We start from the raw sequence: 26,734 nt of genomic DNA on the forward strand, positions 1-26,734 counted from the left end.
AACTTGCAGGTGCTAACTTGTGAACTTTTCAGACGAGAAGAAAAACATAATTGTGCTCATTTTATTTCCAGTAAGATGCCATCTCACTGAAAGGGCTGTTTTTCTGCTTTGTCCCATTTGCATTACAGGTAGTAGAAGAAGAAATTATGAAGGGATCTGATTATGTGTGTGGCGGCAGAGGAAATGAGTCGGAAGGCTGAGATGGAAGAAGTGGGTGACTCTGCTACTGAAATAAGAAGGTCAATCCACTTTTAGAGACCAGGGGAGAAAAGGCCAACAGAAGCGGGGAAGTGAAAGCTAAGTAGTCCCGCTGCTTCGTGAATATAATTCCCTTCTTCTCCATGCTGGGAGATGATCCTCGCCGCGACTCTCCGAGGTGATGGAGATTAACTTTGGAATGATGAGTCGGACTCTTTGCTGCACACCAACAACACTGTATCTCTGTACATTTAAAAGCACCACAGCCCGAGACGGGGCTTGAATAGAGCCATCACACAGACTTAATCTGGCGTTTCCGTGGCTCGCTGGTGTGTGGTACGGACAGTGCTACACTACCAGGGAAACCTTCATCTTTAATTCAGTCTTTTAGTAAAATTGCCTTTTTAGCAGATTAATCATATTACTGCAGACAATTTCCCACTTTTTCAGGCTGTATTTGGTCTTCCAGTTTGAGGAATAATGTTCAACCCTGCTGGGAGAATAACAGTCAAACGGACACAGAATCAGGGAAATTTGCATTACAAGTATACCCGTTTAAAAGGTTGAAGATCATGTGCCATGTTATGTTGTTAAGACTCCTGCAGCCAACTCTGGGTTGGACTCAGGGGGTCCCGGGATGAAGTTGGTCTACTCAGAGCAGCTGACCAAAGGCCAGCGTCGGCGAGAAGCTTCTGGCTGCTAGCTCGGTGGGTGCAGAGGGCAGTGGACGCCTTCGCTGGACTCGAAAGGTGTGAAGCGCGTCTGCAGTCGGACTGATGCTGCTGCGAGCGGCTCCGAGCCACCCAGCAGCTAGCCTTAGCTCTAGATCCCGTGGTCCCCCTTTCTGATGTCAGTACTGAAGACACATCTGAAAGAAGGACAGATGGAGATTTTAGGGTTGCCACCCGTCCCGTAAAATTGTCCTTTATTTGAGAAAAAAATGTTGCGTCCCGTATTGAACTAATACGGGACACGATTTGTACCGTATTTTCATTAACTTTTACACCATATTCTAGTTGAATTATTGAAAAAAGTTAACTTTTACACCATATGCTAGTTGAATTATTGAAATAAATTAACTTTTACACCATATTCTAGTTGAATTATTGAAATAAGTTAACTTTTACACCATATTCTAGTTGAATTATTGAAATAAATTAACTTTTACACCATATTCTAGTTGAATTATTGAAATAAATTAACTTTTACACCATATTCTAGTTGAATTATTGAAATAAGTTAACTTTTACACCATATTCTAGTTGAATTATTGAAATAAGTTAACTTTTACACCATATTCTAGTTGAATTATTTAAATAAGTTAACTTTTACACCATATTCTTCACCTGTAGGCTATATTCTACATCTGGGCTGATGTGGACATACGTAGCATAGGAGGATATTTCAGTTGCTAGTATGGTTGTCTGTCTGTACAGTCATGCAAGTTCAATGCTATTAAAGCACTTTAAACTTTAAATCAAAGCATTTTGTTTTTTCATATAAAATAAACACATTTTTATTCAGTTTAGAAATTTTGGGGCTTTTTTTTTTGGCTCTTGCGCTGCTGAAATCGGGGCGTCCCTTATTTCTATTTCTGAAAGGTGGCAACCCTAGGAGATTTGGATCATCACTAAGTTAGCACCATGGGTAAGCATGAGCTAAAACAGCTAAGTTGTGGTCTCCGATTTACCCTAGGTGTGTTCCTACTAATTATAGGTTATTTTGTTCCCCATAGGTCCAAAAACTGAACTTCAAAAATCAGGTTTCAAAAACCAATGAGTCATGTCATAAAAGAGCTTGTCCAGTTCTTTTTAAACAACTTGTTATTGAAGCGCCAACACATTTATTTGTCAGCCGCACTTGCAGCGCATCTCAGGCCTTGAAGATAGCAGCACGTCTGGATGAGTGGCCTTGAGTGTGTGTCGCTCCAGCTTCTGGACTGGGGTGGTTAAAGGTTTCATCTTTATAATGCATTTACTTTTAAACATATTTGTTTAAGGCTTTGAATCAAATGTAACACTCGGGGATGGTTCATCACGTAATTCAGCGGTGGGTTTGCTGCCTGCAGAAATAACAGAAGCTGCCATATCAGACGGTATCACTTCCAGCATGATGACAACCATCATAATGTGGATCATTTTGTTGTATATTTTCAGAAACGAGGTCTTCCTGTCCGCAACCACAGCATGAGGATGTTTCCTTGACCGCGGGTGGGAGGGAGGGAGGGATCCCAGCTTGGACAGAAACCAAGAGCAGTGAATTTTGGACCTGCAGGGGCTCCTCGGGGGTCCATTATGCCGGGGACTGACATGGTTCTGATGATGCTGGTGCGAGTCTGGCAGCAGCGGCAGCAGGACAGTTCAAGGGATGGAGGCTCCCATGACAGCAGCGTGAGTGACAGCTCCTGCGTTGCCAGGGACAGCGGGAGGGAGCGGCTCCTGCTCTGATGCAATCCTGGTAATGTTGTCGGTGAGCTGCGCTGACATGCGACGGTGACCGGGCCGCAGGCCTGCGCTTTCTGAGTCAAAATTGGGCAAATTAGCACACAGCTCCCCTGCCGACAACGGCTGCTTTTGAAGCTGAATATTATTCCAGTAGCACATTGTCACTTTTCCTATGGTGAACTGAATTAAATGTAAGGAGCCAGTTCTCTTACTTCTGTTTTTATGTGTTATGAAACTATTGTCAGATCTTTAGCAAATTCAACACAAGGTCAACAGCTTTTTCACTGGGCTATTTTTAACAAAGATGATACTAGAAAGAAAAATAACTCATGTGGGCAATACTAAGTACCCCTTTACTGGGTCCATAGGATTTAAGAGAGTAACTAGCAGCCAGGTGCTGCTCATCAGCCCTTGATGAATTGAACATCAGAAAATGTACAAACCTCTATAAAAGCAGACACTGGCTTTTTTAATTCAGTTTTATTCATAAAGCTTCTATTACAATAAAAGTTGTGTCTAGGATCTTTCCAGAGACCAGAAAATGAGCCCCCATCAATTATTACATAAACACTAAAAAACTCTCCTTTAAGAGGGAAGAAACCTGGACCAGGATCTTGATCATAAGGGGGGTCGTCATGCTGAAGGCCAGCTGGGTAGAGCGGGGAAAGAGAGATCAGAAAGAGAGGATGAAGAGCGGAAAGAGGAGAGAAAGATATATTGTCAAAGGTACAAAATAGCAGATATATTCGTATTAATGATCTGTTAACTGGAGAACTAAGAGTTATACGTACTAGTTTGCTCGTCTGCAACATTCAGTGTTAACACAATGCCAAGAGAGAAAGAGATAAGCAAAGGTTTTAGAAAAACAAATTGATGTTTTAAACAATCTGAAAAGAGAGTCACAAAATCATTTCTAAACAAGTTTAATGTCACAAAGATTACAAAGAACCTTTGTTTAGTTTTCAAACCCTTTGTTTCCTTTTCTACTGTGAAAGCCACTTCCTGCAAGAGTGGAGTGGAGCTGGATGTCAGACAAATGGAAGAGGAGTGGCTTACCATGTAGCGAAATAAACTATTTTTATACACGTCGTCAGACTGCTCACTAATTAGATGAAGGTGTTGGCTGTATTCACATACCTCAGTGGCGCGTCGACAACGCCGACGGTCCAGGAACCGTGGCAGTTTTTATAAACTGGTCAGTCACGGGAGAAGGAAACTGGAACTCCACATAGATCCACAGCGACTTCAGCGACTACAGGGTTAAATTCCTCATCCGTCTTTCAAACTGCACTTGAGCTGGACACTTACATGTTTGTGTTTATTTAAATGCAACATTTACTTTTTTTTTTTTTAATGATTTTTTTATTGGAAATAGTTTCACATTATACAACAGTAGTAAAGCAAAATAACTGGGAATACTTCCATCCATTAATTTTTCCCATCTTTTTATATCCCTCCCGCATTCCCATCCCCAACCCAGCACTTACAACAGACCCAGAGACAAGAAAAAACAACCAAATACAATATAAAGAAAGAAAAGAAGAGAAAAAAAAAGAAAAAAAAAAAAAAAAAAAAGGGAAAAAAAATAAATAAATAAAAATAATAATAATGATGCTACTCATTTTATTTTTAATGCTAGCAGTCTGACTGTGAGCCTACATATGATCAAAGGCCTTGCTGGGAAATATCAGAGATTTTGTCAGACTTCATAGACATTCGTGTGTTAGCGGCCCATTTTATAGCACATCAGATCCTGGGGGGAAGATCCAGGGCCATGCTTCCCAAGAAAATTCCTCCCCTTCCCTAATGAACATATTAAGATTTGGGAAAAAAAAAACAAAAAAAAACAGTAAGACTAACCCCCCCTTCCTTTTTCCCCTTTCTCTTTAAATGTCTTTTTTGTTGTTTTATAGTAGGAGCCCCGACAAGCGTTGGCAAAACAAAACATGAGAAAAGAGAAAAAAAAAAAATTAAAAACCTAAAGGAAAAAAAAAAAAATGCAACATTTACTTAAAGTGCTTTTGTTTGCTAGTGGCTCCAGGTAAGGAGTGTTGTGGGAGGAACATGGGAGTTTGGATTGATGATTTTAATGATATTTAAGTGAACAGGCTCCTCCTTTTCATGTGAAGTAAGGGATGAAGTGAGTAATCAACCACAAAGTCAGCGGAGCTCATCTGTGCAGCCAGAGCCGGCCTTCATCCACCCGCGTACGCCACAGTGGGAGGCGGGCAGTCGCCTCCAGTGGGTGGAGTTAAGTTAGAATGAAAAGATGAGTTCACTTTTCTTCTTCACCCTCAGAACAAGATGAATCCCCAGTCTGAACACATCCAGGTCAGCACTGGAAGCAGCCTCCAGAGGAGCTTCCTCCCGCTCCGACCACCCGAATCAAAGTTTGTGTTGTTGTTGTGCTCCCGAGACATTACGAGCGCTGACACCGAGGCCTCCTGGGCATCGAGACAGTCGGCCCGCGGCTCTGAACAATGTCAGATTACAGACATGCGGGGAGAGGTTAAGAGCCTGAAAACCTGCCTACTCCCAAATGATAAACTCTTCTGCCTCCTCAGAACGAAAAACCCATTAAACACCCGCAACGCTTCGTCGCCTCTCAACAGCACGCCGCGGCCCGACGCATGAAAGCGAGGGAGATAAAACAGAAACATTAAATAGGGAAAACATCCACCGCCCCCTCTCCTCTTCCTCATCAAAACGTGTGTGTGTGTGTGTGTGTGAGATGCAAGGAGATGGCAAATGTTAGACCACCATGAGCGAGCAGAGCGATTTGAGACTCACATTTTGTTTTTTCTGCTTATTTATTCTTCCCTTTTTTTCTGTCCTGGTCTCCCAGACAGCACTTTTTTCAAGTTAAACTCCGCCATCATGAAGACATTTTTGTTCTCAGCTGCGGCCTCATAAACACGAGACGCTGAAGACAATGTGGTTAGAAATGATGAATATATAGCCAGTGGCTTTAATATCTAATACTTGTTGCAGAGGCGGCAGAAAATGAAGGGTATATTGGATAATGATGAAACAGGGAAAAAAACAACATGGCGAGTGCTTTATAGCTTGCAGGCTTCCATTAGGGATTTTTTTCCTGCAGATCGTAACCATTTTGGTTCACTCAGGACTAATCAAGCAGCCTTTTTTACATTTGCAGCCTCACAGTTTAGATCTGGCAGCCCAAAGAGCCAGGCTGACATGCAGAGCCCATTCATTTCTCATTCTCGTTTTCATTTCCTCAACCTCATTTGCTGCCATTTGTCAAAGAACCTGGCTTCAGAGGGATACGCACAAGCAGACGGAAAATTAATTTCTGGAGGGTTTTATTCGCAAATAAGAGAAAAGGTCCTCTGCGGTAACTTGGAGGGAGGTGGAGGAAGGTCAGGCCACCTGTAAACGGGAGGTTAGTGTTTGAAATCATCGTTGTTTTTGTTAATTTGCTGCATCCTCCTTCGTTCTTCCATGTGGTGCTTCTTTCTTTGTGTTTAGGCGGCAGTGTCCCGGTTACATTTAGGGACTAAAACTGCCCGTCATTTGCTAAAATTAACCATTTGGCAAAGTTTAGGGAAAGATGGCGTTCCAACCTAAAATACAAACCTCTTTCATGTTTGGGAAACATGGTTGCCTGGTTACATGTACAGTAAACACTCTGAATACTTGGAAAGATTTTGGGAGGAAAGGGTTCAGGCCTTGGAAGACCTGACCACCATGGTCAGATTGAAAGGTCACTACGTTTTTAGGTTGAGGCACAACAATGTTCTGGTTGTAGGAAGGCACTGGAACTGCTTTATTAGTCATGTGAAAATGTTCCTTTTTGAAATAAAAGGATTCACTAGTTTTAGGCAGCACAGTTTCCTTCAGACTTGACAGGGTTCAGACGAGTCTGAATTATAACACTAAATTGAGGAAGCGCAACGTTACTCAGTTAGGTTTAGGAATATTTCAATTTAAAACAGGAAACTTCAGAAGGAAACACCACATCAAATTACAGTGGGGCAAAAACGTATTTAGTCGGAGACCAGTCGTGCAAGTTCTCCCACTTAAAAAGATAAGAGAGGCCTCTAATTTTCATGTATATCTCAACTATGAGAGACAAAATGAAAAAGAAAAAAATCGAGACAATCACATTGTCTGATATTTAAAGAATGTATTTGCAAATTATAGTGGAAAATAAGTATTTAGTCTCAATACTTTGTTATATACCCTTTGTTGGCAATGACAGAGGTCAAATGTTTTCTGTAAGTCTTCACAAGGTTTTCACAAACTGCTGCTGGTATTTTGACCCGTTCCTCCATGCAGATCTCCTCTAGAGCAGTGATGTTTTGGGGCTGTCGCTGGGAAACACAGACTTTCAACTTCCTCCAAAGATTTTCTATGGGGTTGAGATCTGGAGACTGGCTAGGCCACTCCAGGACCTTGAAATGTTTCTTAAAAAGCCACTCCTTTGTTGCCTGGGCGATGTGTTTGGGATCATTGTCGCGCTGAAAGACCCAGCCACGTTTCATCTTCAATGCCCTGCTGATGGAACGAGGTTTTCACTCAAAATCTCATGATACATGGCCTCATTCATTCTTTCCCTTACAGTCGTCCTGGTCCCTCTGCAGAAAAACATCCCTTAAGCATGATGTTTCCATCCCCATGCTCCACAGTAGGTTTGGTGTTCTTTGGATGCAACTCAGCTTTCTTTCTCCTCCAAACACGACAAGTTGTGTTTCTACCAAAAAGTTCTATTTTGGTTTCATCTGACCATATAACATTCTCCCAATCCTCTTCTGCATCATCCAAATGCTCTCTAGCAAACTTCAGACAGGCCTGGACATGTACTGGCTTAAGGAGGGGGACACGTCTGGCACTGCAGGATCTGAGTCCCTGGCGGTGTAGTGTCTTACTGATGGAACCTTTGTTACTTTGGTCCCAGCTCTGCAGGTCATTCACTAGGTCCCATGTGTGGATCCGGGATTTTAACTCACCGTTCTTGTGATAATTTTTACCCCACGGGGTGAGATCTTGGAGTCCCAGATGGAGGGAGATTATCCGTGGTCTTGTATGTCTTCCATTTTCTAATAATTGCTCCCACAGTTGATTTCTTCACACCAAGCTGTCACCTATTGCAGATTCTTCCCAGCCTGGTGCAGGTCTACAATTTTGTTTCTCACGTCCTTTGACAGCTCTTTGTTCTTGGCCATAGTGGAGTTTGGAGTGTGACTGTTTGAGGTTGTGGACAGGTGTCTTTTTTACAGATAACCAGTTAAAACAGGTGCCATTAATACAGGTAACGAGTGGAGGACAGAGGAGCCTCTTAAAGAAGAAGTTACAGGTCTGTGAAAACCAGAAATCTTGATTGTTTGTAGGTGACCAAATATTTATTTTACCAAAGAATTTACCAGTTAATTCAGTAAAAATCCTACAATGTGATTTCCCAGATTCTTTCCCCCCATTCTGTCTCTCATAGTTGAGATATACCTATGATGAAAAGTACAGGCCTCTCTCATCTTTTTAAGTGGGAAAACTTGCACAATTGGTGGCTGACTAAATACTTTTTTTACCCCACTGTATAAACACAAAAATACACCGTCCGCTGCATTTAAAGCCGCCTCTGCCTTCAAGCTTTGTCTCCGGGATTTATGATCGAACAGCACCTCGGTTTAACCGTCAGAGTCAGAGTTAGTTGGTAATTCAGCCGTCGCAACAAAGCTGAAAAATAACCAAACATGGGAAAACAGTGTGGACTACACAGGGCTTCGACCTGTGTGCCCGTTCCGAACAATAACAATAAATATTTCTTCCTTCTGGCTCTGAGCTGGCCTTCCGCCAGTGGACAACCAATGGCCTTCGAACTCTGGCTGACCTATATGAGAAAGGGGATTTTTCATCTTTTTCATCCCTGTCAACTAAACATAACATGCCCAACAGTTATCTTTTCTGTTTCTTACGAATAAGACATTTCATTCAAAAACTGTCCATATTTCCCCAACCGATGAATTTATTACCTTGGACTTTGACCAGAAATGACTAATATCCATTATATATAGGAAAATAGATCCCTTAAATACAACAAACACAGACTTTGAAAGGCTCATGGGAGCATGACTTGGGTTTAAAGATATCAGACAGCCAGTGACATCTTAACTTTAGACCAATCCTCTTCTATATGCGCAAGGCATGGCCTTTTGCAATGCAAGGTGATTCATAAAGTTCATTTCACTAATGCCAGGCTGGTTTACATATTTCCAAATCAGAACAATGCTTGTAACCGCTGTAAGCAGATTCCCGCTGATCACATACACATGTTTTGGACATGCCCGAGACTGACAGACTTCTGGTCCAATATTTTTAAAACACTTGGATGTGCCCTTAGCTTAAATTTAGATCCCAACCCCCTGACGGCTATTTTTGATCTTTCTCCATCTGATAATTTGCCTAAAACAATGCGGCGTGTCATTGCCTTCACTACTTTATTAGCCAGACGTTCCATCCTATTAAAATGGAAACTGACTTCCCCTCCATAACATGATGGCTGGATAAGACAAGTTTTACCCTGCATACAACTTGAAAAGTTAAGATTCCTACAGAAGGGCTCTCTTGAACCCTTCCATGATACCTGGAGTCCCCTGCTAACCTATGTGGCTAATAATCTTACTATTGCACCAGACACTGAAGATACTTCCTAGGGGGAATCTGCAGGAAAGAGAAAATCCCTCTTTCCTCTTTCTTCCTTAATCTCTCTCTTTGTATCCAATTTTGTTTCGGTGAGTAGATATTTTGTTAATTCATTTATTCATGTATTTATTCACTTATTTAATGTATTAATGTATTTTTTGTTTATTATTTAGATATTTTTCTTTTGAGCCCAAGTATTTTTCTGACTAATGTTGATTTTGACTCGGTAGGGATGGGGGGTGGTTGGGTTAGGGTTGGGTTGGAGGGACGAAGCTGTGCTTCCCACTACAGACGTCATACCAACCCTGTATTTGATATGCCATGTTGTTATGTCTGTGGAAATTCAATAAATACATTTGAAAAAAAAAATAAAATAAAAAATAACCAAACATTTTGTCAGAAATACAAATTTGCAAACTGTGCTGCTTCAGTACTCTTACAGCGAGTTTTTTCCACTCGTGTCCAGATCATTTATATACATTCATAAGTTTAACTTGCTTTTATTGCCAAATACATTAGAATTATTCTTTACAGTGTCACGAGTGATGCACCGAACACTGGCATGCTGGATATCAGTGTCTGGTCCAGATCCCAGCAATGGAGATCTGTTCATGTTCTATTAACATCCTCAGTGGATCACAATTTGTAATTTTGTGCTTGTCAACCTGCTTTTTGAGGAGTGATCGCAGGTTCTCAATGGGATTAAGATCTGGGGAGAAAAAAAAAACTAAGTGTAGAAAAATTAGAAAGCACAGGAAAAATGCAGTTATTTATTCAGCTGAAGCCTCCTTCCAGGTGCTCGGGAATAATGGAAAATCCATGAATAACACTATGCACCCTGTGTCACGCCAACAGTAACACATCCGGAGGCCATGCATGGTTGGTGTTACCTTTCATCTGAGCGAGTGGTTCCACTTACTATCCTACCAAAGACCAACGCCACGAAGAAAGAACGGCATCAAACTGTCCTCCAGCAGCCACTCCTCAACAGTCTCGGACCAGTTTGGAAATGTCGTGACGATGACACCATGTCCAACATCATGTAACAAGATGAAAGGTAACGTGTCTCAGAGATCATGGCATTCAATTTTTGGATTCGTGGCCTTTAAACTCCTTAACCCCACTGACATCCTGCGATCGTTGCTCAAAACCAGCTGGACACAAATGCGACCAGCTCAGAGCACAGGCGCGGCACGACTGGACCTCCATCAGTTACGATCTGGCCCCGGAACTGAAGTCCAGCAGAGATGAGGAGGAAAGGTCATCCATCCAAGCTATACAAGTAAAAGAGGAGCAAAGCTGGCATCAAACTGTTCAATACTCTGAAGGCATGATTGGTTGATATGATTCTTGCTAAATAGTTATATTTACCACAACCTTTTTCATCTTGATTCATTTAGGTCACGTTTTAAGCTCTCGTTGAGTTTTATTCCACATCTGCCGTATCCATAGTGACTACACGCATGCCACACGGTTTATTTTGGGTTATTAGATTCACCATAAAATTAAATAAAACCCCTAACATTCTCAAATTACTGATCAACAACAGAGTAAAAGTTCCACGGCTGCTGGAGTCGGTGTTCCATCAGAGGTTTCTGGTTCTTGGTTGGCTCCTAAAATCATGGAAATTATTATGTTTATATCCTCATCATGCAGCAGCTGAGTGTACCCACACGAGCAGCAGTCGGAGCAAAGGTGTGGCCTCGGGGCAGAGTTTCAAACTCATACTTTTATCTTTCCGTACACCAGATCTTTTCAGGTTGCACGATGGGTTTTCATCTCATCTCCAGCGGGTCTTCAGCCTCAACAGAAAACAAATACAGACTCCATGACCTGGCGTTGACGAGGACATGAAGCCAAGAATCTGACATCCTAATCTACTGGACTTGGCTAAGGAAGCTGGCGAGCTGGCTGCTTGGCTGTCGCAGCTATAATCTTTTCTGTAGCTCCACATCCCGACTCGTTGGCTGAGCAGAAAGCCGTGGTGATGAGCTGATTTGGTGGCTGGCTGGCTGTTACCAGCCTGCTGTAATGGAAGGGATGCCCGCCTGCTGTGTTTTGGCAGGTCGTCCTCCTGACTCACTGGCAGCATGGCTAGTTATGCAGGCTGGTTTCCTGGATACACTGGCCAAAAAAACAAGACTGACTCACTGGCTTAGCGATCATTTGGCTCTGCGCTTCTTCCCTGTGTTTCATGGAGTAACCACCATCCCACGGACAAGAAACGTGATCCTGTAATCACTATTTCCATGTTACAGCAACAGAGAGTTGCTACGCACAGGAGGCACACCTTTACTAATGATCCAAAGTATTTACTGTGTTTTCATCAGTGTTGTAGAATATGAAGGGCTCATTGGGACAGTGCTTTCAAGGGTATCTGGTTTGTCACCGCCCATAGGAATAGACCTGCAGCTGAGATTTGAGCCCTGTGTGTGTTGGAGCACCATTAAAGTTTCACGAGAAGGGCGGCACACTATAACAGAACCAGGAACATCGTGCAGCTGTAAGCTCACAGGCCAGTTAAGGCACCTCATACAGCCATAGGGATGGGAATTGATAAGATTTTTTCGATTCCGATTCCATTTTCGATTCTGCTTAACGATTCGATTCTTTATCGATTCTCTTATCGATTCTCATTTGGAAAAAAGGAAAAGAAACAAATTTAGTATCAACTTTGTTTTAATAAAACAAAGTTGATACTAAAATTGTTTCTTTGTTTCAATTTCTTTGTTTCTCTGATCTTTTTTGTTCAAAGACAAAACAATATAAGTGAGGTCTTAAGATGCCCCCAGCCTTGGGCTCCTCGATGGTGCCAGGGGTCCCCACGAAATGATTTGTAATATACAGTAAAATATGTATTTAATATAAAATAATAATAAAATAAATATTCTTCTGTAGAAATTAACTAAAAACAACAAATGATTTTGTAGCAATTGCACAAGAATGTCCAGTAACATGTTCAACACTACAAACTTAGTCACTGCTGGTAACATTCATCTATTCTGGCCTGATACTCCTCCCTGCCTTGATGAAAGGAGAATCTAGCGGTAGATGCTCTTTAACTTCTCCATAGATGAGCTGATGAGCTGCAGCTGTGTCAGGAGCTCTGCTGTCCGCCGGAGCGGCAGGCACGTCCGCGTGGCCGAGAGCGCAGCTCTGCTAAAGCATGAATTATGGTTCCGCGTTAAATCGACGCAGAGCCCTCGGCGTAAGGTACGCCGTACGATGCGTGTAGCCGCGAACCCTACGCCGTATGCTCTGCGTCGATTTAACGCGGAACCATAAATCAGCCTTACCACACGCAGGCTGACTCCGCTCTCCCAGGCCATCAGCTGGCCGAGTCCTAACAGTTTCCCCCCTTTGTTAAAATGTCCACATTGCAAGAATTGTCGCCCTGTTGTCATCCTTTTTGGTAAAATGTAACCAAACTTTCGAGCGTTTATGCTGCTTTGTCCCCGTGTTTTCCTGCTGGGCGTGAATGCGCACGTTGCGCAACGTGCTTGGTGACGTAATTCGCGCCCACTGGAATCGATAAGGGAATCGTTTGCGAAAAAGGCAAACGATTCCAAGGAATTGAAACACAGGGAACCGGTTCTCAACAAGACCCGGTTCTCAATTCCCATCCCTATACAGCCATGAGCAAAAGGTAGCACCCCCGCTTTTAAAAACATTTAGAACAATCATCTGATCAAATCAGGTCTTGGTATTAGTCAAATCCAACAGGTGACCAATATACAAATATGGCCTTTGTTTACCAAAAACGAACCAGAATAACATGAGGTTCTCATGTTCTGCAGGACGTTTTTCAGGGTTAGTTTTGGATCACCATGAGTTGTGTGTTTCTCCTCCGCCTTTCCTGTACTCCATATAAAACAAGCGTTCTGTCACGTGACCCACTGGTTTCTGAAGACTGGTACTGAAGTTTTTCTGTTTTTCTTCACAGTCATGCTGCTCAGCAAGTCGACGGGAACATGCCCACTGCACTGTTAACTTATCTGCAGAGCATTCGCTGCAGAACTTTTCCAGCGGGATATATACTGGTTCATTTGTCGACTCAACGGTGAAATCAAGCTTGACCGTTGCGTCTAGTCGATGTTCATACAAATGGGAGGTTGCTCTGCAAAATGCGACAGCGTGACGTTAACTGATGAGGAAGTGATAACAGGCAGCCATTGGCTGAGCCGACTGTCAATCATTCATATTAGAAAGAAATGAATTGCTTGATACAAAGTCTCCATACATTCAGCCCCAGGAGACACAGAGCAGACCTGAACCAAAGACCTGAGAGGTCTGGATGGTTGCTATGGCAACAAGTATCTGGTGTATTTTGGTCCTAAACCATTCAGTGATTCATAAACTGACAGACGTATAGTGTAAGCCAGTGCAAGGACTTCAGAACTGGAGTGCTGTGGTTTTTTAGTTGTGGTGAGAACCCGGGTAGCAGCATTCTGGATCAGCTGTAGCTGTCTGATTGACTTTTTAGGGAAACGTGTGAAGACACTGTTGCAGTGATCAAATCCACTGACAATAAACGCATGGATGAGTTCTTCAAGATCCTGCTGAGCCATTAGTCCTTTGATCCTGGAGATGTTCTTCGGGTGATTGAAGGCCGACTTTGTAATTGTTTTATGGCCCTTTCGCACTAGTCCCGCCTCTGCTCGGTTCTACCCGCCACGGCCCCGTCTTGGGCTTTTGCACTAGGGGCTGAGACGGGTAGAGCCGCTCCAAGCCGATACTTTTTCTGTAACCATTCTGGCGAGGTTCTATCCGGGCTGAGCCGGGACTATTTCTGAGGTCACCGCCCTCCTCGCCACCGATTGGTCGGGGGGCGGGGCCGTCAGACGTTTGAATCAGGAAGCGGGAGTCAGCGCGAGAGCGATTGGCGGCTCGCGGCGATTTTATTATAAAGCGCAAAACGTCTGTTTGGTGATCCAACTCTGAGGTGCAGATGTTCATAAACCTGGCGGCTGAGGAGAGAATTAAAAAAGGGATGTAGACGGGCTGTTTTACTCTCAGCCGCTCGCGGCTCCAGCTGATTTCTGATCAGCGCCGACATGAAAAAAGCGGTTGCGCAATCAAGTACGTCACAGCAGCTTCACCCCAACCCCCCCACTTCTCACCTGGCCGTGGAAAAACAAACGGGGACAAAACGGGTAGAGGCGTGACGAGCCGAGTCGGGCCGACAGGACTAGTGCAAAAGGGCCATTAATGTCTCTGAAAGTTCAGGTCTGAGTCCATGACTACACCCAGATTTTAAACCTCATCAGTGGTTTGTAGCTGTGATACCTCAAGCTTTGTGCTGACTCTTAAATGCTCTTCTTTTGGTCCAAAGACTTCAGGTTTCCCTCACTGATTTGTTCTCTTTATTGCATCTACTCAACAATTGTATAGGCTCATTGTCCCTTGGTGACATTGTAGTGTAAAGTTATGTGTCATCTACTAGTTATGGTAACATATCTTATTGTTTATTATCATCTAAGCTAGCGGAGGCATGTAGATGTTAAACAGGAGGGGTCCTAGGATAGAACGTTGGGGAACTCAAACAGCCAAAGACAGGGACTAATGTTTGCAGGGCTGTGCCTGCGTCGCCCAGGTCCTGACTGATGAGACAAGTGAAAAACCCACAACTGAAAATAGGTCATGCATGATGTGTCACAGATAAGTGTCTCAGATTTAAGATTTGTTAGTCAGAGCCAGTCACATGTTGGGTTTTGTTGATTAATGTTGCAAGTCGCAACTCTTGGACATTGCGAACTTTGAGTTGAGTCAGTAAGCAGAACTAAATCCTACCTCTGAATATAAAATTGCTCAAATATCCCTCTAATCCAGTTTCCAAGAGGTAATGCAATAAGTATGCACATGTGCTTTAAAGGAGGCATGTTATGCCCTTTAAGAAAAAAAAATCAGACAAATCCTTGAGATCTTGAAAAGACGTCTGTTACATGGTGTGGACAAAGCAACAGGAATTCGGCGCAGAAGCTCGCTCTTCATCCTCGTCCTTGCAGCTCTGCCCATAGCAGTGGCTTTTAACGAGTCACTCTTGACTCCAAATCTTTCCCACTGAGAGGTGCAGAAACTGCAGAGATGTGAGAGAGGGTGGGGTTAAAGATGAGGAAACTGGATCATTCTGTGATGTCACAGAACCATGCACCTCTGAACCCACTGAATCACAGTTTCAGACTTGGTGCGTGCTGTTTAAGATTTGTGGTTCCTGCCTTTGATAAAACAAAAAGAATGCAGGAGGGCTCAATGTGCGTCATGACAAAAATTATGAATACTAGTGGGGAATAGCTAGTGGGAAATAGCTAGTGGGGAATAGCTAGTGGGGATGCATTTAAAGGAGACATGTTAAACCCGTTTCTCACAAGTTGACTAAACTTTTTTAAGTAATAATAACATTTCTGTGGTATGTTCAAATCAAAGTGCTGCAGAGATGTAGTAAAAATAGCTAGTTTCCAGCTCTGTTCAAAGCAGCTGGTTACTAGGGGGCGGGATCAGCCACTTGCCACACACCTCACTTTTATGGGGTGTGTGCATCTTTTTTTGTGCTTTTTTTGTACCTACGCAAAAGTAAAGCAAATGTTGGAAAAGGTGAAACATGGAAGTTTGAAATCCACTTCTGTCTGAGTCAGTAATGTCACATGACCCTGGAGCTCTGAACCCCTGCTTTCTGTTAGAGTCAGAGTTTTGGAGCTGTCAGTCAGTAATAATTTAAATGAGTTAATAATACCTAGGGTTGCAAAGGGGTGGAAAATTTCCGGTAAATTTCTGGAAACTTTCCATGGGAAGTTAAGCTGGGGAATTTTGGAAATATTCCAAATTGGAAACTTTCCCTGGGAATTATGGGAATTATGGGAATTTATGGGAATTATTGGGAATTAACTGGAAATTGGGGGTAATTTAAACAAACTGTATCATATCCAAACATTAGCACCTAACTTACCAGCTAGCTAGCTACTGTGTTAATACATTTTTATTTAATATTTGCAAGTTAAACATTAATACCACTATAGATCAAATATATTTACCCCATAATATTATCAAAACTTACTTGACTTTATATAGTCCGTGGGCTCAAATGTGTGGCTTCAATAGTCAATGTGCTGTGTGCATGTGATTGAGGAGTGTACTTGCATTAAATCTGGCTTGGCTAAAAGTTTTAGCCAAGACTATGCTACAATATATTTCCCCCAACTATATTTAAGTTCCCTGTTAAGGGCCAACCTTCAATTCTGTAAATTTCTTATTTATTCCCGTTAATTCCCGTTAATTCCCATATATTCCCGTTAATTCCCATGGAAAGTTTCCAACTTTGAAAATTCCCGGAATTTTGCAACCCTAATAATACCTGAGATAAGCAGTGAAAAAAACACAAAACAGCAACAGCATCTCCATAGGAAAAACATTTTATTGAAAAACATTTTCAGTTTGTAACAGACTGGTGGAATGTGTGTCATTTATCCTCACTTTGAACTTAATTAAAATGTTTTAATTTTAAAACCACTTTTTTTTTTTTTTGCAGCCTGGCCTTCTTATACTGCGAGGAACCGGGGAGTGGGGAGGGCTACAGCTGCCCGGAAACCATGACATGACCAAAGAAAACCAGGGGAGACGACAAACGATGCAAATATAATACTGTCACTTACAAACCGGACCGAAATAAACTTATCAACATAAACGAAAGAAAAAAACCAAACTAATTCAATAAATATTTATGGTACACACTTATGGCACAAATATGCAGCAGTCGGTTTGGCAACTTTTCTCTCTCTTTTGTCTTTTTTGAACCAAATTTCCATGGAAACAGTGCAAAACGGGGGAGGGGGGAGTGGGGAGGACACGGGCTTTCCATTGAGCGCTAGCTAAAATACATAGCAAAAAATTCAAATTTTTATACAAAACATCTTACTTTAAGAGTTTATAAAAAATGTTTGTTTTTTTTGTTTGATTTTTTTATTTTTTTTTTTGGGAGGGTGGGGGGGGTTTCTGGTCAATATTTACATAAGCTATTTACCAAAAAAGTAGTATGCTCTGTTTTACTGAGGTGTGTTCCACTTCATCCGTATGCTTGTTTACTCTGGTTGACTTTCCTACAAAGGTGAGTAAGGCTATTGTAACAACCCAGGATCCAGATACGATACAAACATGGACGTATTTACAGTTTCTTACCTACAGAAGTACGGTGCAAAATTACTGAGTCAAGTGACCGAGGGCTGACCATACGAGCAAGGCATTTTACAGTCGCCTGACGAGCTTCTCGCGGCCCCGGTGCGCCGAGACTCTCGCAGCATCGCTGCAACACATCCGACCCGGCTGGACCAACCCGGCCGATGCTGGGAGAGTTTAGTTGCACAGCGGCTCAGAGAAGGACGCCAGATTCAAAGAAACTAATAAGATTGTCATATTCTGCCGCAGACAGACAGCAACTAAATAGCCATTTCTCTGTAGTGTATGTGTGTGTGTGTGTGTGTGTGTGTGCATGTGTGTGTGTTTTCCACCTTAAACAGGCCGACCTTTTCAGTCGTGTTACATATGCTCTTTAATGGTTTCATTTTCACAGTTTGTACTACGGCACATAGTCAAAACAGAGAAGTTCAAATAATGCAGGAAATCAGAAGCTAACAGCAGACTCATGTGACATAGTTTGCTAGTCTTGTGTCGTCGGTTTCTTGTTACATCTTTCAGTGGTTAAGAACACTTTCCATTGTAATTTTTTTTTCTCTCAGAATCGATTAAAAAAATAAATAAGAATTGCATATTTGCAGATTTTGTAGCCTCTCAGAGGTACAAACCTCAGATCAGACAAGGCTTGGCTTTTCAGTGAAATTTGATATAATTCATGAATAAATGAAGATGTGGAGAAATGGTCGGGGGATGGAGGGGGGGGGGGTCCATCTCGCCGTTAGGACCTCAATGAAGTCGCTGAAATGCACAAACACAAAGCACACAGAAAACATGGGGAGGAGAACGGGGGCGTTCCTTTGGGAGAAGTGGTGGACACAGCTACTCTGCCCTCGTTCATGCCAAAAAAAAGAGAAACATTTATATTTGTCTTTTTTGGGGGGGGTGACACAACCTAGACTGCCCTCCCCTCGTTCCCAGGGCTGAGCTGTGCGAGCGTGGGGGGGGCTCTAGAAAACATGACTAAGTGTAGTCTGGTTTTCATGAGCGTAGGTTTTTGAACGTCAAACCATCAAAAACCTAGATTGCATAATGTGCATTTAAACAATTATATATTAACATCACTTCTTCTTCTCCTCCATACCGTCTGACAGCACCTGTGCTCTATGTGTCTATCATAAATAAATCTTGCTTATCATCTCATTTTTTTCTTTTTCATATTTTCATTGTCCTTTGTAAATCTATTTAGTGTAAAAAAAAAAAAAGACTGATGAAAAAAGAAATGCTAATGGAGACAGGATGGAGAAACGGTGGAAATGTAATAGAGTTCCCTGTGCTTTACACAACAAGAGAAAGAGGAATAGGAGAGCACCTGTCACGCTGATTTGGGGCCTTCAGGGGCCCTCGACCATCACCGGACCCCACGGGGGGTAAACATCACAGTACCTAGTGCTGCTTCAGCCAGCTACCATAACCTCCACTAGATCTTTGACCTCTTCTTCACCTGATCAAACAAAACAAAAACAGTAGTAAGGCGAGCCGGGATCCTTGATGCCCCTTCCGCTCTCCATGTGCCAGAAGCGGCGGAGAGGCGAGCCCTCGCTACTCTCGACGGGACGCCGCTGCTCTCCCATCTCTGTGGACCGCTGAGAGGAGCAGAGGTACCAAAGAAAACAGGGACGGGGGGTTAAAAGTGCCGCTAAGTAAGAAAAAGGTCCTCCACTATGCAGATCTGCCTCTCCTGCACCCTTGCACTCTGCCACCCAGAGAGCCACCCGGGGCGGGGATAGCTTCAGCTAGGGTAAAACAAAACCTCCATCTGCATCTGAACTATAAAAACCAGATATAATAATAAAAAAAGACCAATAAATCTTGAGAAACAAAAGAGGAATCCATTGTTTTCGTAGAATGTTCAAGTAACATCTGAGATGAGCGATGCGAGGACATTCTGCATCCGAGAAATGACGTGAGCGACACGTAAAACACTTCACACCGGTCCGTGGGCGTGTCTGTGGGCGTGTCTGTGGGTGAATGTGTGTGTGTGATGTGAGCATGTGGGTTGCGAGGTGAATGGGTGAGTCACTGGGGACGAGTCCCAGAGAGGGCGGGAGTACGACTCCAGTCGGCTCCGCCCTCATCCAGCTGCTAAATCCACAGTCTCACAGGCCGGTGAGCCTCAGTGTGGGGCGGGGGGGGGTTCACAGTCAGCCCACTTCCTGCTTTCGCTCTCGTCATCACTCCGTCTGTGTCTCTTAAACTTCCTCCTTTAGCCCCTTTCAGAGCTTTTAAATCCAAACGTCCGTCCGTCCCAAACGAAAAGGACCTGCCGGCTGCAGCGGAGACAAGCCAGAGACGCTCCCGCCAGAGCGGCAGCGGCTACGCCCCTCTACTCGTCCCATCTGCACCGACCGCGACCGAATCAGAGCCACAAGGTATCAGCAAACTTCGAAAAAGGAAAAAAAAACAGTGACAAAACATCAGAAGAAAGGAGGAGGAGTCGACAGAGCGAGACAGAGAGAGAGAGAGCCGGAGAGTTCGTTTGCGGGTGTGCCGGCGGCACTTGCCCAAACCAAAACTCCGCCCTCCTGCAGTTAGATCCACGTCCTGCAGTCCAACGGCTCCGTCTCAGACCTTGTAGTAGATGTTGGCCGGGCTCTGGGGCGGCATCTCCTGAACGATGTAGACCGGGTGTCCGTAGTCGCCGCTGACCTTCTCATAATGAGGGCAGAAGACGCTGTCGGCAGTCCTGAGCGGGATGATGATGTCGCTGGGCTCCGAGCCGTTGTTGTTGCCGCCGCCTCCGCTCCGCTTGGGCGTGGCCAAGGTGCTTAGAGACAGCGTGGTGGCGTGCTGCGGCGAGTGCTTGCGGTGCCGCCTTCGATACTTTAGCAGCAGCAGGACCAGCATGATGATGATGATGATGAAGATGACGCTGCCCGAGGCGATCCCGACGAAGATGGCCACCTCGGAGCCGATGGCGCCGGACGACTTTCCGCCATTTCCGTCGTCGATGCTTTCTCTGGGAGCAGAACCTGAGGGGGCAGAGAGACGGAAGTGCGAGTTCAGCGACAGCGTTTTCATTCTCAGGCCCCGTTTACACGGGGCAAAAACGGAGGCGTTTTCATGCGTTTTGGCCGTTCGTTTACACGAAAACGCAGCTCAAAGCCCCCAAAAACGATCATTTCTGAAAACTCCGGCCAAAGTGGAGATTTTCAAAAACTCAGTTTTCACGTTTGCGTCTAAACAGAGGAAAACGGAGGAAAACGGAGGAAAACGGAGATTTAAGCTTCAGAACGTCACATTGTGCACCAGAAACTCACCAGCGTCATGTGTGCGACCTGTGTTTACAATTAGTTTGGCCACCGTCAATATTTTCTTGTATTTTACCTGTTTTATATTCTAAAGTCACACTTAAAAGTAACTCCACTTCTCTGTCACTCCAAATGAAAGACTCTCGTTCCGTCTTGGAAGTAAAGCCTGAATTATGGTCCCGTGTTAAATCGACGCAGAGCCTACGGCGTAGGGTACGCGGCGATGCGCGCCGTACGGTGTGCGTCGCCGCGTACCTTACGCCGTAGGCTCTGCGTTGGTGTAACGCGGAACCATAAATCAGCCGTAACTGGAAGTTACACGTGTTATTTGTTGATGTTTTTTCCAGGATTCTGATTGGCTGGCATGACGTTAACAGCGTATTCATGCGGGTCCGTGTAAACGAGGATATTTTTGAAAACGTAGAGGGGAAAATATCCGTTTTTGTAAATACCCGGCTACGTGTAAACGTGGCCTCAGCTGCGACCAGTCACATGACACGTCATCGTCGTAACACAACCTTGCCTCTTCATGTGGGGCACCGTGACATCACAGATATACCGTATTTTCTGGACTATAAGCCGCTACTTTTTTCATAGGTTTTGAACCATGCAGCTTATACAAAGGTGCGGCTATTCTGTGGATTTTTCTTCCACCGCTCAGGACGCTCTAACCGGAATTAGAATCAAAACTAAGACAAAATAAATGCAAAGAAGAATACGCTACTTCTTCTTTAGCAGATAGAAGTAGGTAGAAGCAGATTTCAAACAGATAAACAGATAAATAAATAAATAAATAGCGGTTATTTTCTCTTGGTTCTGTCCCGTTTCAATCAGCAAAGTTGCTGCCGTGTTAAAAGACACCGTTAGGAAAGGATCTATTTAGGTACAAACATGTACATCATTTATAGTTCAAAATCCTTCTGCACATGTAGTAAATATCTAATCTAACAACATAAATATCTGCGGCTTGTATATCTTTTTTTTATTGTTTTTTTAAAAATAGAGTGGATGCGGCTTATATACTGTACAGGTGCGGCTTATAGTCCAGAAAAATACGGTAAGCCAGTTCGGCCATCGTTAACTCTGCCCATTCAAAGTTCTACAACCCCTTAAGTGACTGGCACGAAGCCCGGGCATCAAAGACAACCGTCCTGGCGGTATTCCGCCCAAAGCCATGTTGCAGACGTTTGGCGGGGGTTTTGGGGGTCCACAGCGTCACTGAGGGTGTGTCCTCTCAGCCTTCCTGTTCCAAGTTTTCACATATTTCTGTAATTCATCTTCATTCTTTGAAGGAGAGGCCAGAAGCAGAACGCCTCCGAGTGAGGCGCGCCTGCAAGCTTTAATACAGACATCACATTTGATCCGTGACTGTTCGGATTCAGCAGGAGAGCGCTGCAACCTTGAAACTGGGGCAGGCGCTGGCTGGTGGGCCCCACAATGGCTGGAGAGACAGGCGAACGGCACTTAGATAAATTGCATTTTGAAAGACATAAAAAAGCAACTTCATTTTCCATCTAACAGCCCCAGAGGGGAGGAAAAAAAAAGAAAGAAATATTTGATGTCATCATGAAACATCAATTATGGAAGCCAAGCTGTGCTCTGACTCCCAGCGATGGACGTTCTGGTGTGGGGCCAACGCTCCGGGGTGGGTGTGTTCTGCTCTCCCCGGGACCAGAGTGTGTTTCCTGAGAAGGCAGGACTAGCGTGTCCCCCTCCCTGCCTCCACTGTGTCCCTGAGGGCCTAAAAGTGCTTCTATGGCTGTAAGCGGGGGGGGGAGGCACTGCGTTTGGGATGGCCGGCAGCCCAAAGCGAGGACTCGTCAGTTTCACGAGGCGATCTCGCCGCTCCACCCACAGCCCCGCCGTAGCCCGTACGCTCCGCTTGTAGCCGGGATGGAGGGATGAGAAGTGAAAAAGCACACCAGAGGACGGAAAAGCACAGACAGCAAGATGCTGGCGTCTGCACTGAGCGGTGCAGCGGGGATTTACAGGCTGGGATGGCACACATCCGCGCGCTCTGTGCCGGCCGGGGCGGCTTTGCTAGAGAAAACAAAAAGTGTGAGGCGAGGCCACGCCCTCCGTGAACCAGGACAGAGGACCGGTTATGTAGGTCAGCTTGTATTTTCTCCGAATGCAGCTCCCTGAAGAAACTTTAACTGCAGTATAAAAGCTCAGATACGAGCTAACAGATAACGGCTCAAAGAAGAGCGTCTCTGTCACGCCTGGAATCTGGTTCAGCAACAAGGGTCTTCCTGTGCTGGGAATGTGAAAAACATGGCCGTCGGCAATCAGATCATTTTCCTGAAAATGTCATATAAGGGGCAGGTTGAGGCTGAAATGTGACCGGCCTAGAGATACCTGAGAAGTCCTTGAGGGGCCGGAGATGCCAATCAGCTTTATGGGAAACATTCAATTACTGTCTGATGAATGTCTGACCTTTGTTTTCTTCACACACGTGCATGCACGCAGAAACACACACTGCTGGTTGAACCTTTTCCATAAATCCTGACCACATTCATCCCCTCTGGTATTTCTGGTGTGGGAGACATGATCTCACCTGTTTTCTCCAGTATCTCGTTGGGGTTGTAGCTCTCCTTCCCCTCTGGGTTCTTGGGGTTGTAGGACGCTCTGGTTGGGATGCTTTTGGGCGAGGCAGGATCAGATGGACCTGGGAAATGTAGAAAAGAAGTTAAGGTCTGATGTTCACGTTCAAATCAACCCGCGGCCCATCTTCCTGGAGCGTTTTGTTTGAGGAAAGTCCAAAATAAAACCCGGAACACGTCATGTCCGGGTTCCAGTGGTCGTGTTTTGTTGCGGGGGAACGTCCTGGTGGACTGGGTTGGGAACACTCGTCAGGGAGCATTAAACACTGGCATGTTTGATGTAACCAGGGCCGGGTCCTGGCATAAAAACCCCACGCTTGTTTAGGGCCCAGAAAATCCTAGGGCCGGCCCTGTATTTAACCCAGCCAAACTTTGCTGTGGTTTTCCTGTTGATGTGAGCGGGCCAAACGGACCGAACCATCTGTGCAACCAACCTGTGACGTTTTTGGGCCCATCTGATGTCGACAGGCCAACGTGAACTTCAAATAACCCAGAACTTTCAACCACCGGACCAAACTGTTTACGTTTTTACGATTTTGTCTTCCAGGACGGCATCAATTTGACACAAAAAGTCACGGAAAGGTTTAACGAGCGTGAAAATGTGTGAATCAGAATTACTGGACATCAACGCAACACCGGAAGAAGAGAAAGTGCTCCAAAGACTCAGTGATGTTCAGATTTTGCTGGCATCTGCTGACACAGCTTCTCAGATTGGACGATGGATTTTATTGCATTTCACTCAAGTCCCACTTGGTGATGAGACTCAGTGATGATAATAAGTGTTCCTAGTAACCAAACTACCACATCTTCCTTGGACTCAAACTCGGCCGTGCTCATCTGTGAAGACTCGTTTGCTTCTCAAGTGGCGGCTTGTGGTTTTAACGTGTGTGAACTGGACCAGTCCCAGGATAAATGGTGGATTAATCAGGAGCATGCGTCATGCACATAGACATCCGTGGGGCCGTTTGTTCGCGAGACATCCGTTTATTTAGTTACTTAGTTAAGTTCAGCGCTCTGGCTCACCTACAGCCGCAAACGTGACCTGCTATGGCTCATTTCAGCGCTTAGCACCGCGACTGCAGGCCGGCGACTTTCAGTCAAACGATGACAAGTAAACGTTAACCTCCTTTCCCATGACGTTTGTTTCTAGAAAGGAAGATCTGCCAGTATAGAACCAGGTTATGACAGTGTTTGCATCCAGTTCATGTGCATGTTCGCTAGGGCTGGGCGGCATGGACTAAAAAATGTATCACGATCATTTCTGGCATTTATCCCGATAACGATAAAAATGACGATAAAAAAAATACCAATTCAACTCCACCTTTTCAATTATAAATCTATCTCACTCTCAGATCCGCCATGTTTGTTACACAAAAACGTCATCAACAGGAATTTATACTTCTGTCTTTCTTTCTTTCTTTCTTTCTTTCTTTCTTTCTTTCTTTCTTTCTTTCTTTCTTTCTTTCTTTCTTTCTTTCTTTCTTTCTTTCATGCTCATTTCCTTCCTTCCTTCCTTTTTCCCTTCCTTCCTTCTTTCCTCCTGCTCTCTCCTTCCTTCTTCCCTTCCTCTTTTCTCCCTTCCTTCCTCCTTTCCTTGTTTTCTCCCTTCCTTCCTCCTTTCCTTGTTTTCTCCCTTCCTTCCTTCCTTCCTTCCTTCCTTCCTTCCTTCCTTCCTTCCTTCCTTCCTTCCTTCCTTCCTTCCTTCCTTCCTTCCTTCCTTCTTTTTTCCTTTCCTTCCTTCCTTCCTTCCTTCTTTCCTCCTGCTCTCTCCTTCCTTCTTCCCTTCCTCTTTTCTCCCTTCCTTCCTTCTTTCCTTCCTTCCTTGTTTTCTTCCTTCCTTCCTTCCTTCCTTCCTTCCTTCCTTCCTTCCTTCCTTCCTTCCTTCCTTCCTTCATCCCTTCCTCTTTTCTCCCTTCCTTCCTCCTTTCCTTGTTTTCTCCCTTCCTTCCTTTTTCCCTTCCTTCTTCCCTTCCTTCCTCTTTTCTCCCTTCCTTCCTCCTTTCCTTGTTTTTCTCCCTTCCTTCCTTCTTTCCTCCTGCTCTCTCCTTCCTTCTTCCCTTCCTCATTTCTCCCTTCCTTCCTTCTTTCCTTGTTTCCTTCCTTCCTTCCTTCCTTCCTTCCTTCCTTCCTTCCTTCCTTCCTTCCTTCCTTCCTTCCTTCCTTCCTTCCTTCCTTCCTTCCTTCCTTCCTTCCTTCCTTCCTTCCTTCCTTCCTTCCTTCCTTCCTTCCTTCCTTCCTTCCTTCCTTCACGTACGTTGTGCGTTGATTTAACACAGAACCATAAATCAGCTTTACACAAAAACATCATCAATGGGAATTTATCGTTTTTACCGCGAGATGACAAATTCTTATTGTGAGGAATTTTTTTGACGATATATCGTGAACGGTAAAATATCGCTCATTCCTAATGTTCGCGCACGTGTGTGTGTCTGAGCATATTTGTCTTTCCTAAAGCAGCCCCGGGTAACAACAGAATACTCACTTTGTCCCACTTTCATGATTATCTTCATGGACTTGAGCTTGCACACTCCTCCCTCCTGGTTGTCGATGCCCTCCATGGTGCCGTTGGACGTAGCTGGAAAAGACAACAGAGACAAGAACAGGTTCAGAATCAGCCGTCAGAGCGAGTATCTGCTAATCTGACGACGTGCTGCCGTACACGCCCGGAGATTCAAAACAGCCAAAAGCGCTCAGCGCCTTCCAGTGAGGGAGAATATGACTCATCCCTCCATCAATAAAATCCCAGCGTTGCCTGCTCGCCGCCACGGCCACTCCTCTCCAGCAGAATATTTCAGGTCCCTGAAGTCGATTAGCTTGAGTAATTGTGACTGTATTATCTGGAGAAGGAGGCCGTTGAGGAAGGTGCGGAGAAGGACGGTGGTGAAGGCGGCCGCCCGGGCGAGCCGCTGGAAACCCATCCGTTTATCGTGCCGTAGCTCTGACAGCCTCAAGAGAGCGGTCGCCGCCGTTTTTTACTTCCTAAAAGCCCCTCAAATTCTCTTATCTAAGAACCAAAATTAGCTGACAGGCTTAAAGAAAAATGGAGAAAGCATGAAAAAGAGAGAAAAAACAGTTTTACAAAAGACGGGCGCTTTTTCCAGGAGAGACGGTGAAATGAAGGAAGCAGCGGGACGATAACGGCCCCCAGGATTCAGACATGAGTGGAAACAGGGTTTAATGAGGACAATTAAAAAAGACACTTTAATTAACAGGATTCAATTTATTTATGTGTTTAGGGTTTTTCTACGAGACGTGTGGCCGAGTCGATCCGACTTTCTGGTTTGAATTGTGTGAAACTAAAATCACAGACGGGCCGGAGAGTAGGGATGGGCGGTATGGACTAAAAAATGTATCACGATAATTTCTGGCATTTATCCTGATAACGATAAAAATGATG

General features: G+C 44.4%; 1 protein-coding gene across 1 annotated transcript in view; it reads right to left on the reverse strand.

Annotated features, from left to right (window-relative positions):
* Window positions 1-16,696: 16,696 nt before the first annotated feature.
* efnb2a (ephrin-B2a) overlaps window positions 16,697-26,734 on the reverse strand; it is a 32,734-nt gene continuing 22,696 nt past the window's right edge. The window contains exons 3-5 of the mRNA XM_061724075.1: window positions 25,820-25,912; window positions 23,292-23,402; window positions 16,697-20,455 (exon numbers count right to left, since the gene is read on the reverse strand). Coding sequence (XP_061580059.1) covers window positions 20,049-20,455; window positions 23,292-23,402; window positions 25,820-25,912 — 611 coding nt within the window. The 3' untranslated portion in view covers window positions 16,697-20,048. The remainder of the gene's footprint in view (window positions 20,456-23,291; window positions 23,403-25,819; window positions 25,913-26,734) is intronic.

Source organism: Cololabis saira, chromosome 6 (genome assembly GCF_033807715.1).
Source record: "Cololabis saira isolate AMF1-May2022 chromosome 6, fColSai1.1, whole genome shotgun sequence".
Classification (NCBI taxonomy): domain Eukaryota; kingdom Metazoa; phylum Chordata; class Actinopteri; order Beloniformes; family Belonidae; genus Cololabis; species Cololabis saira.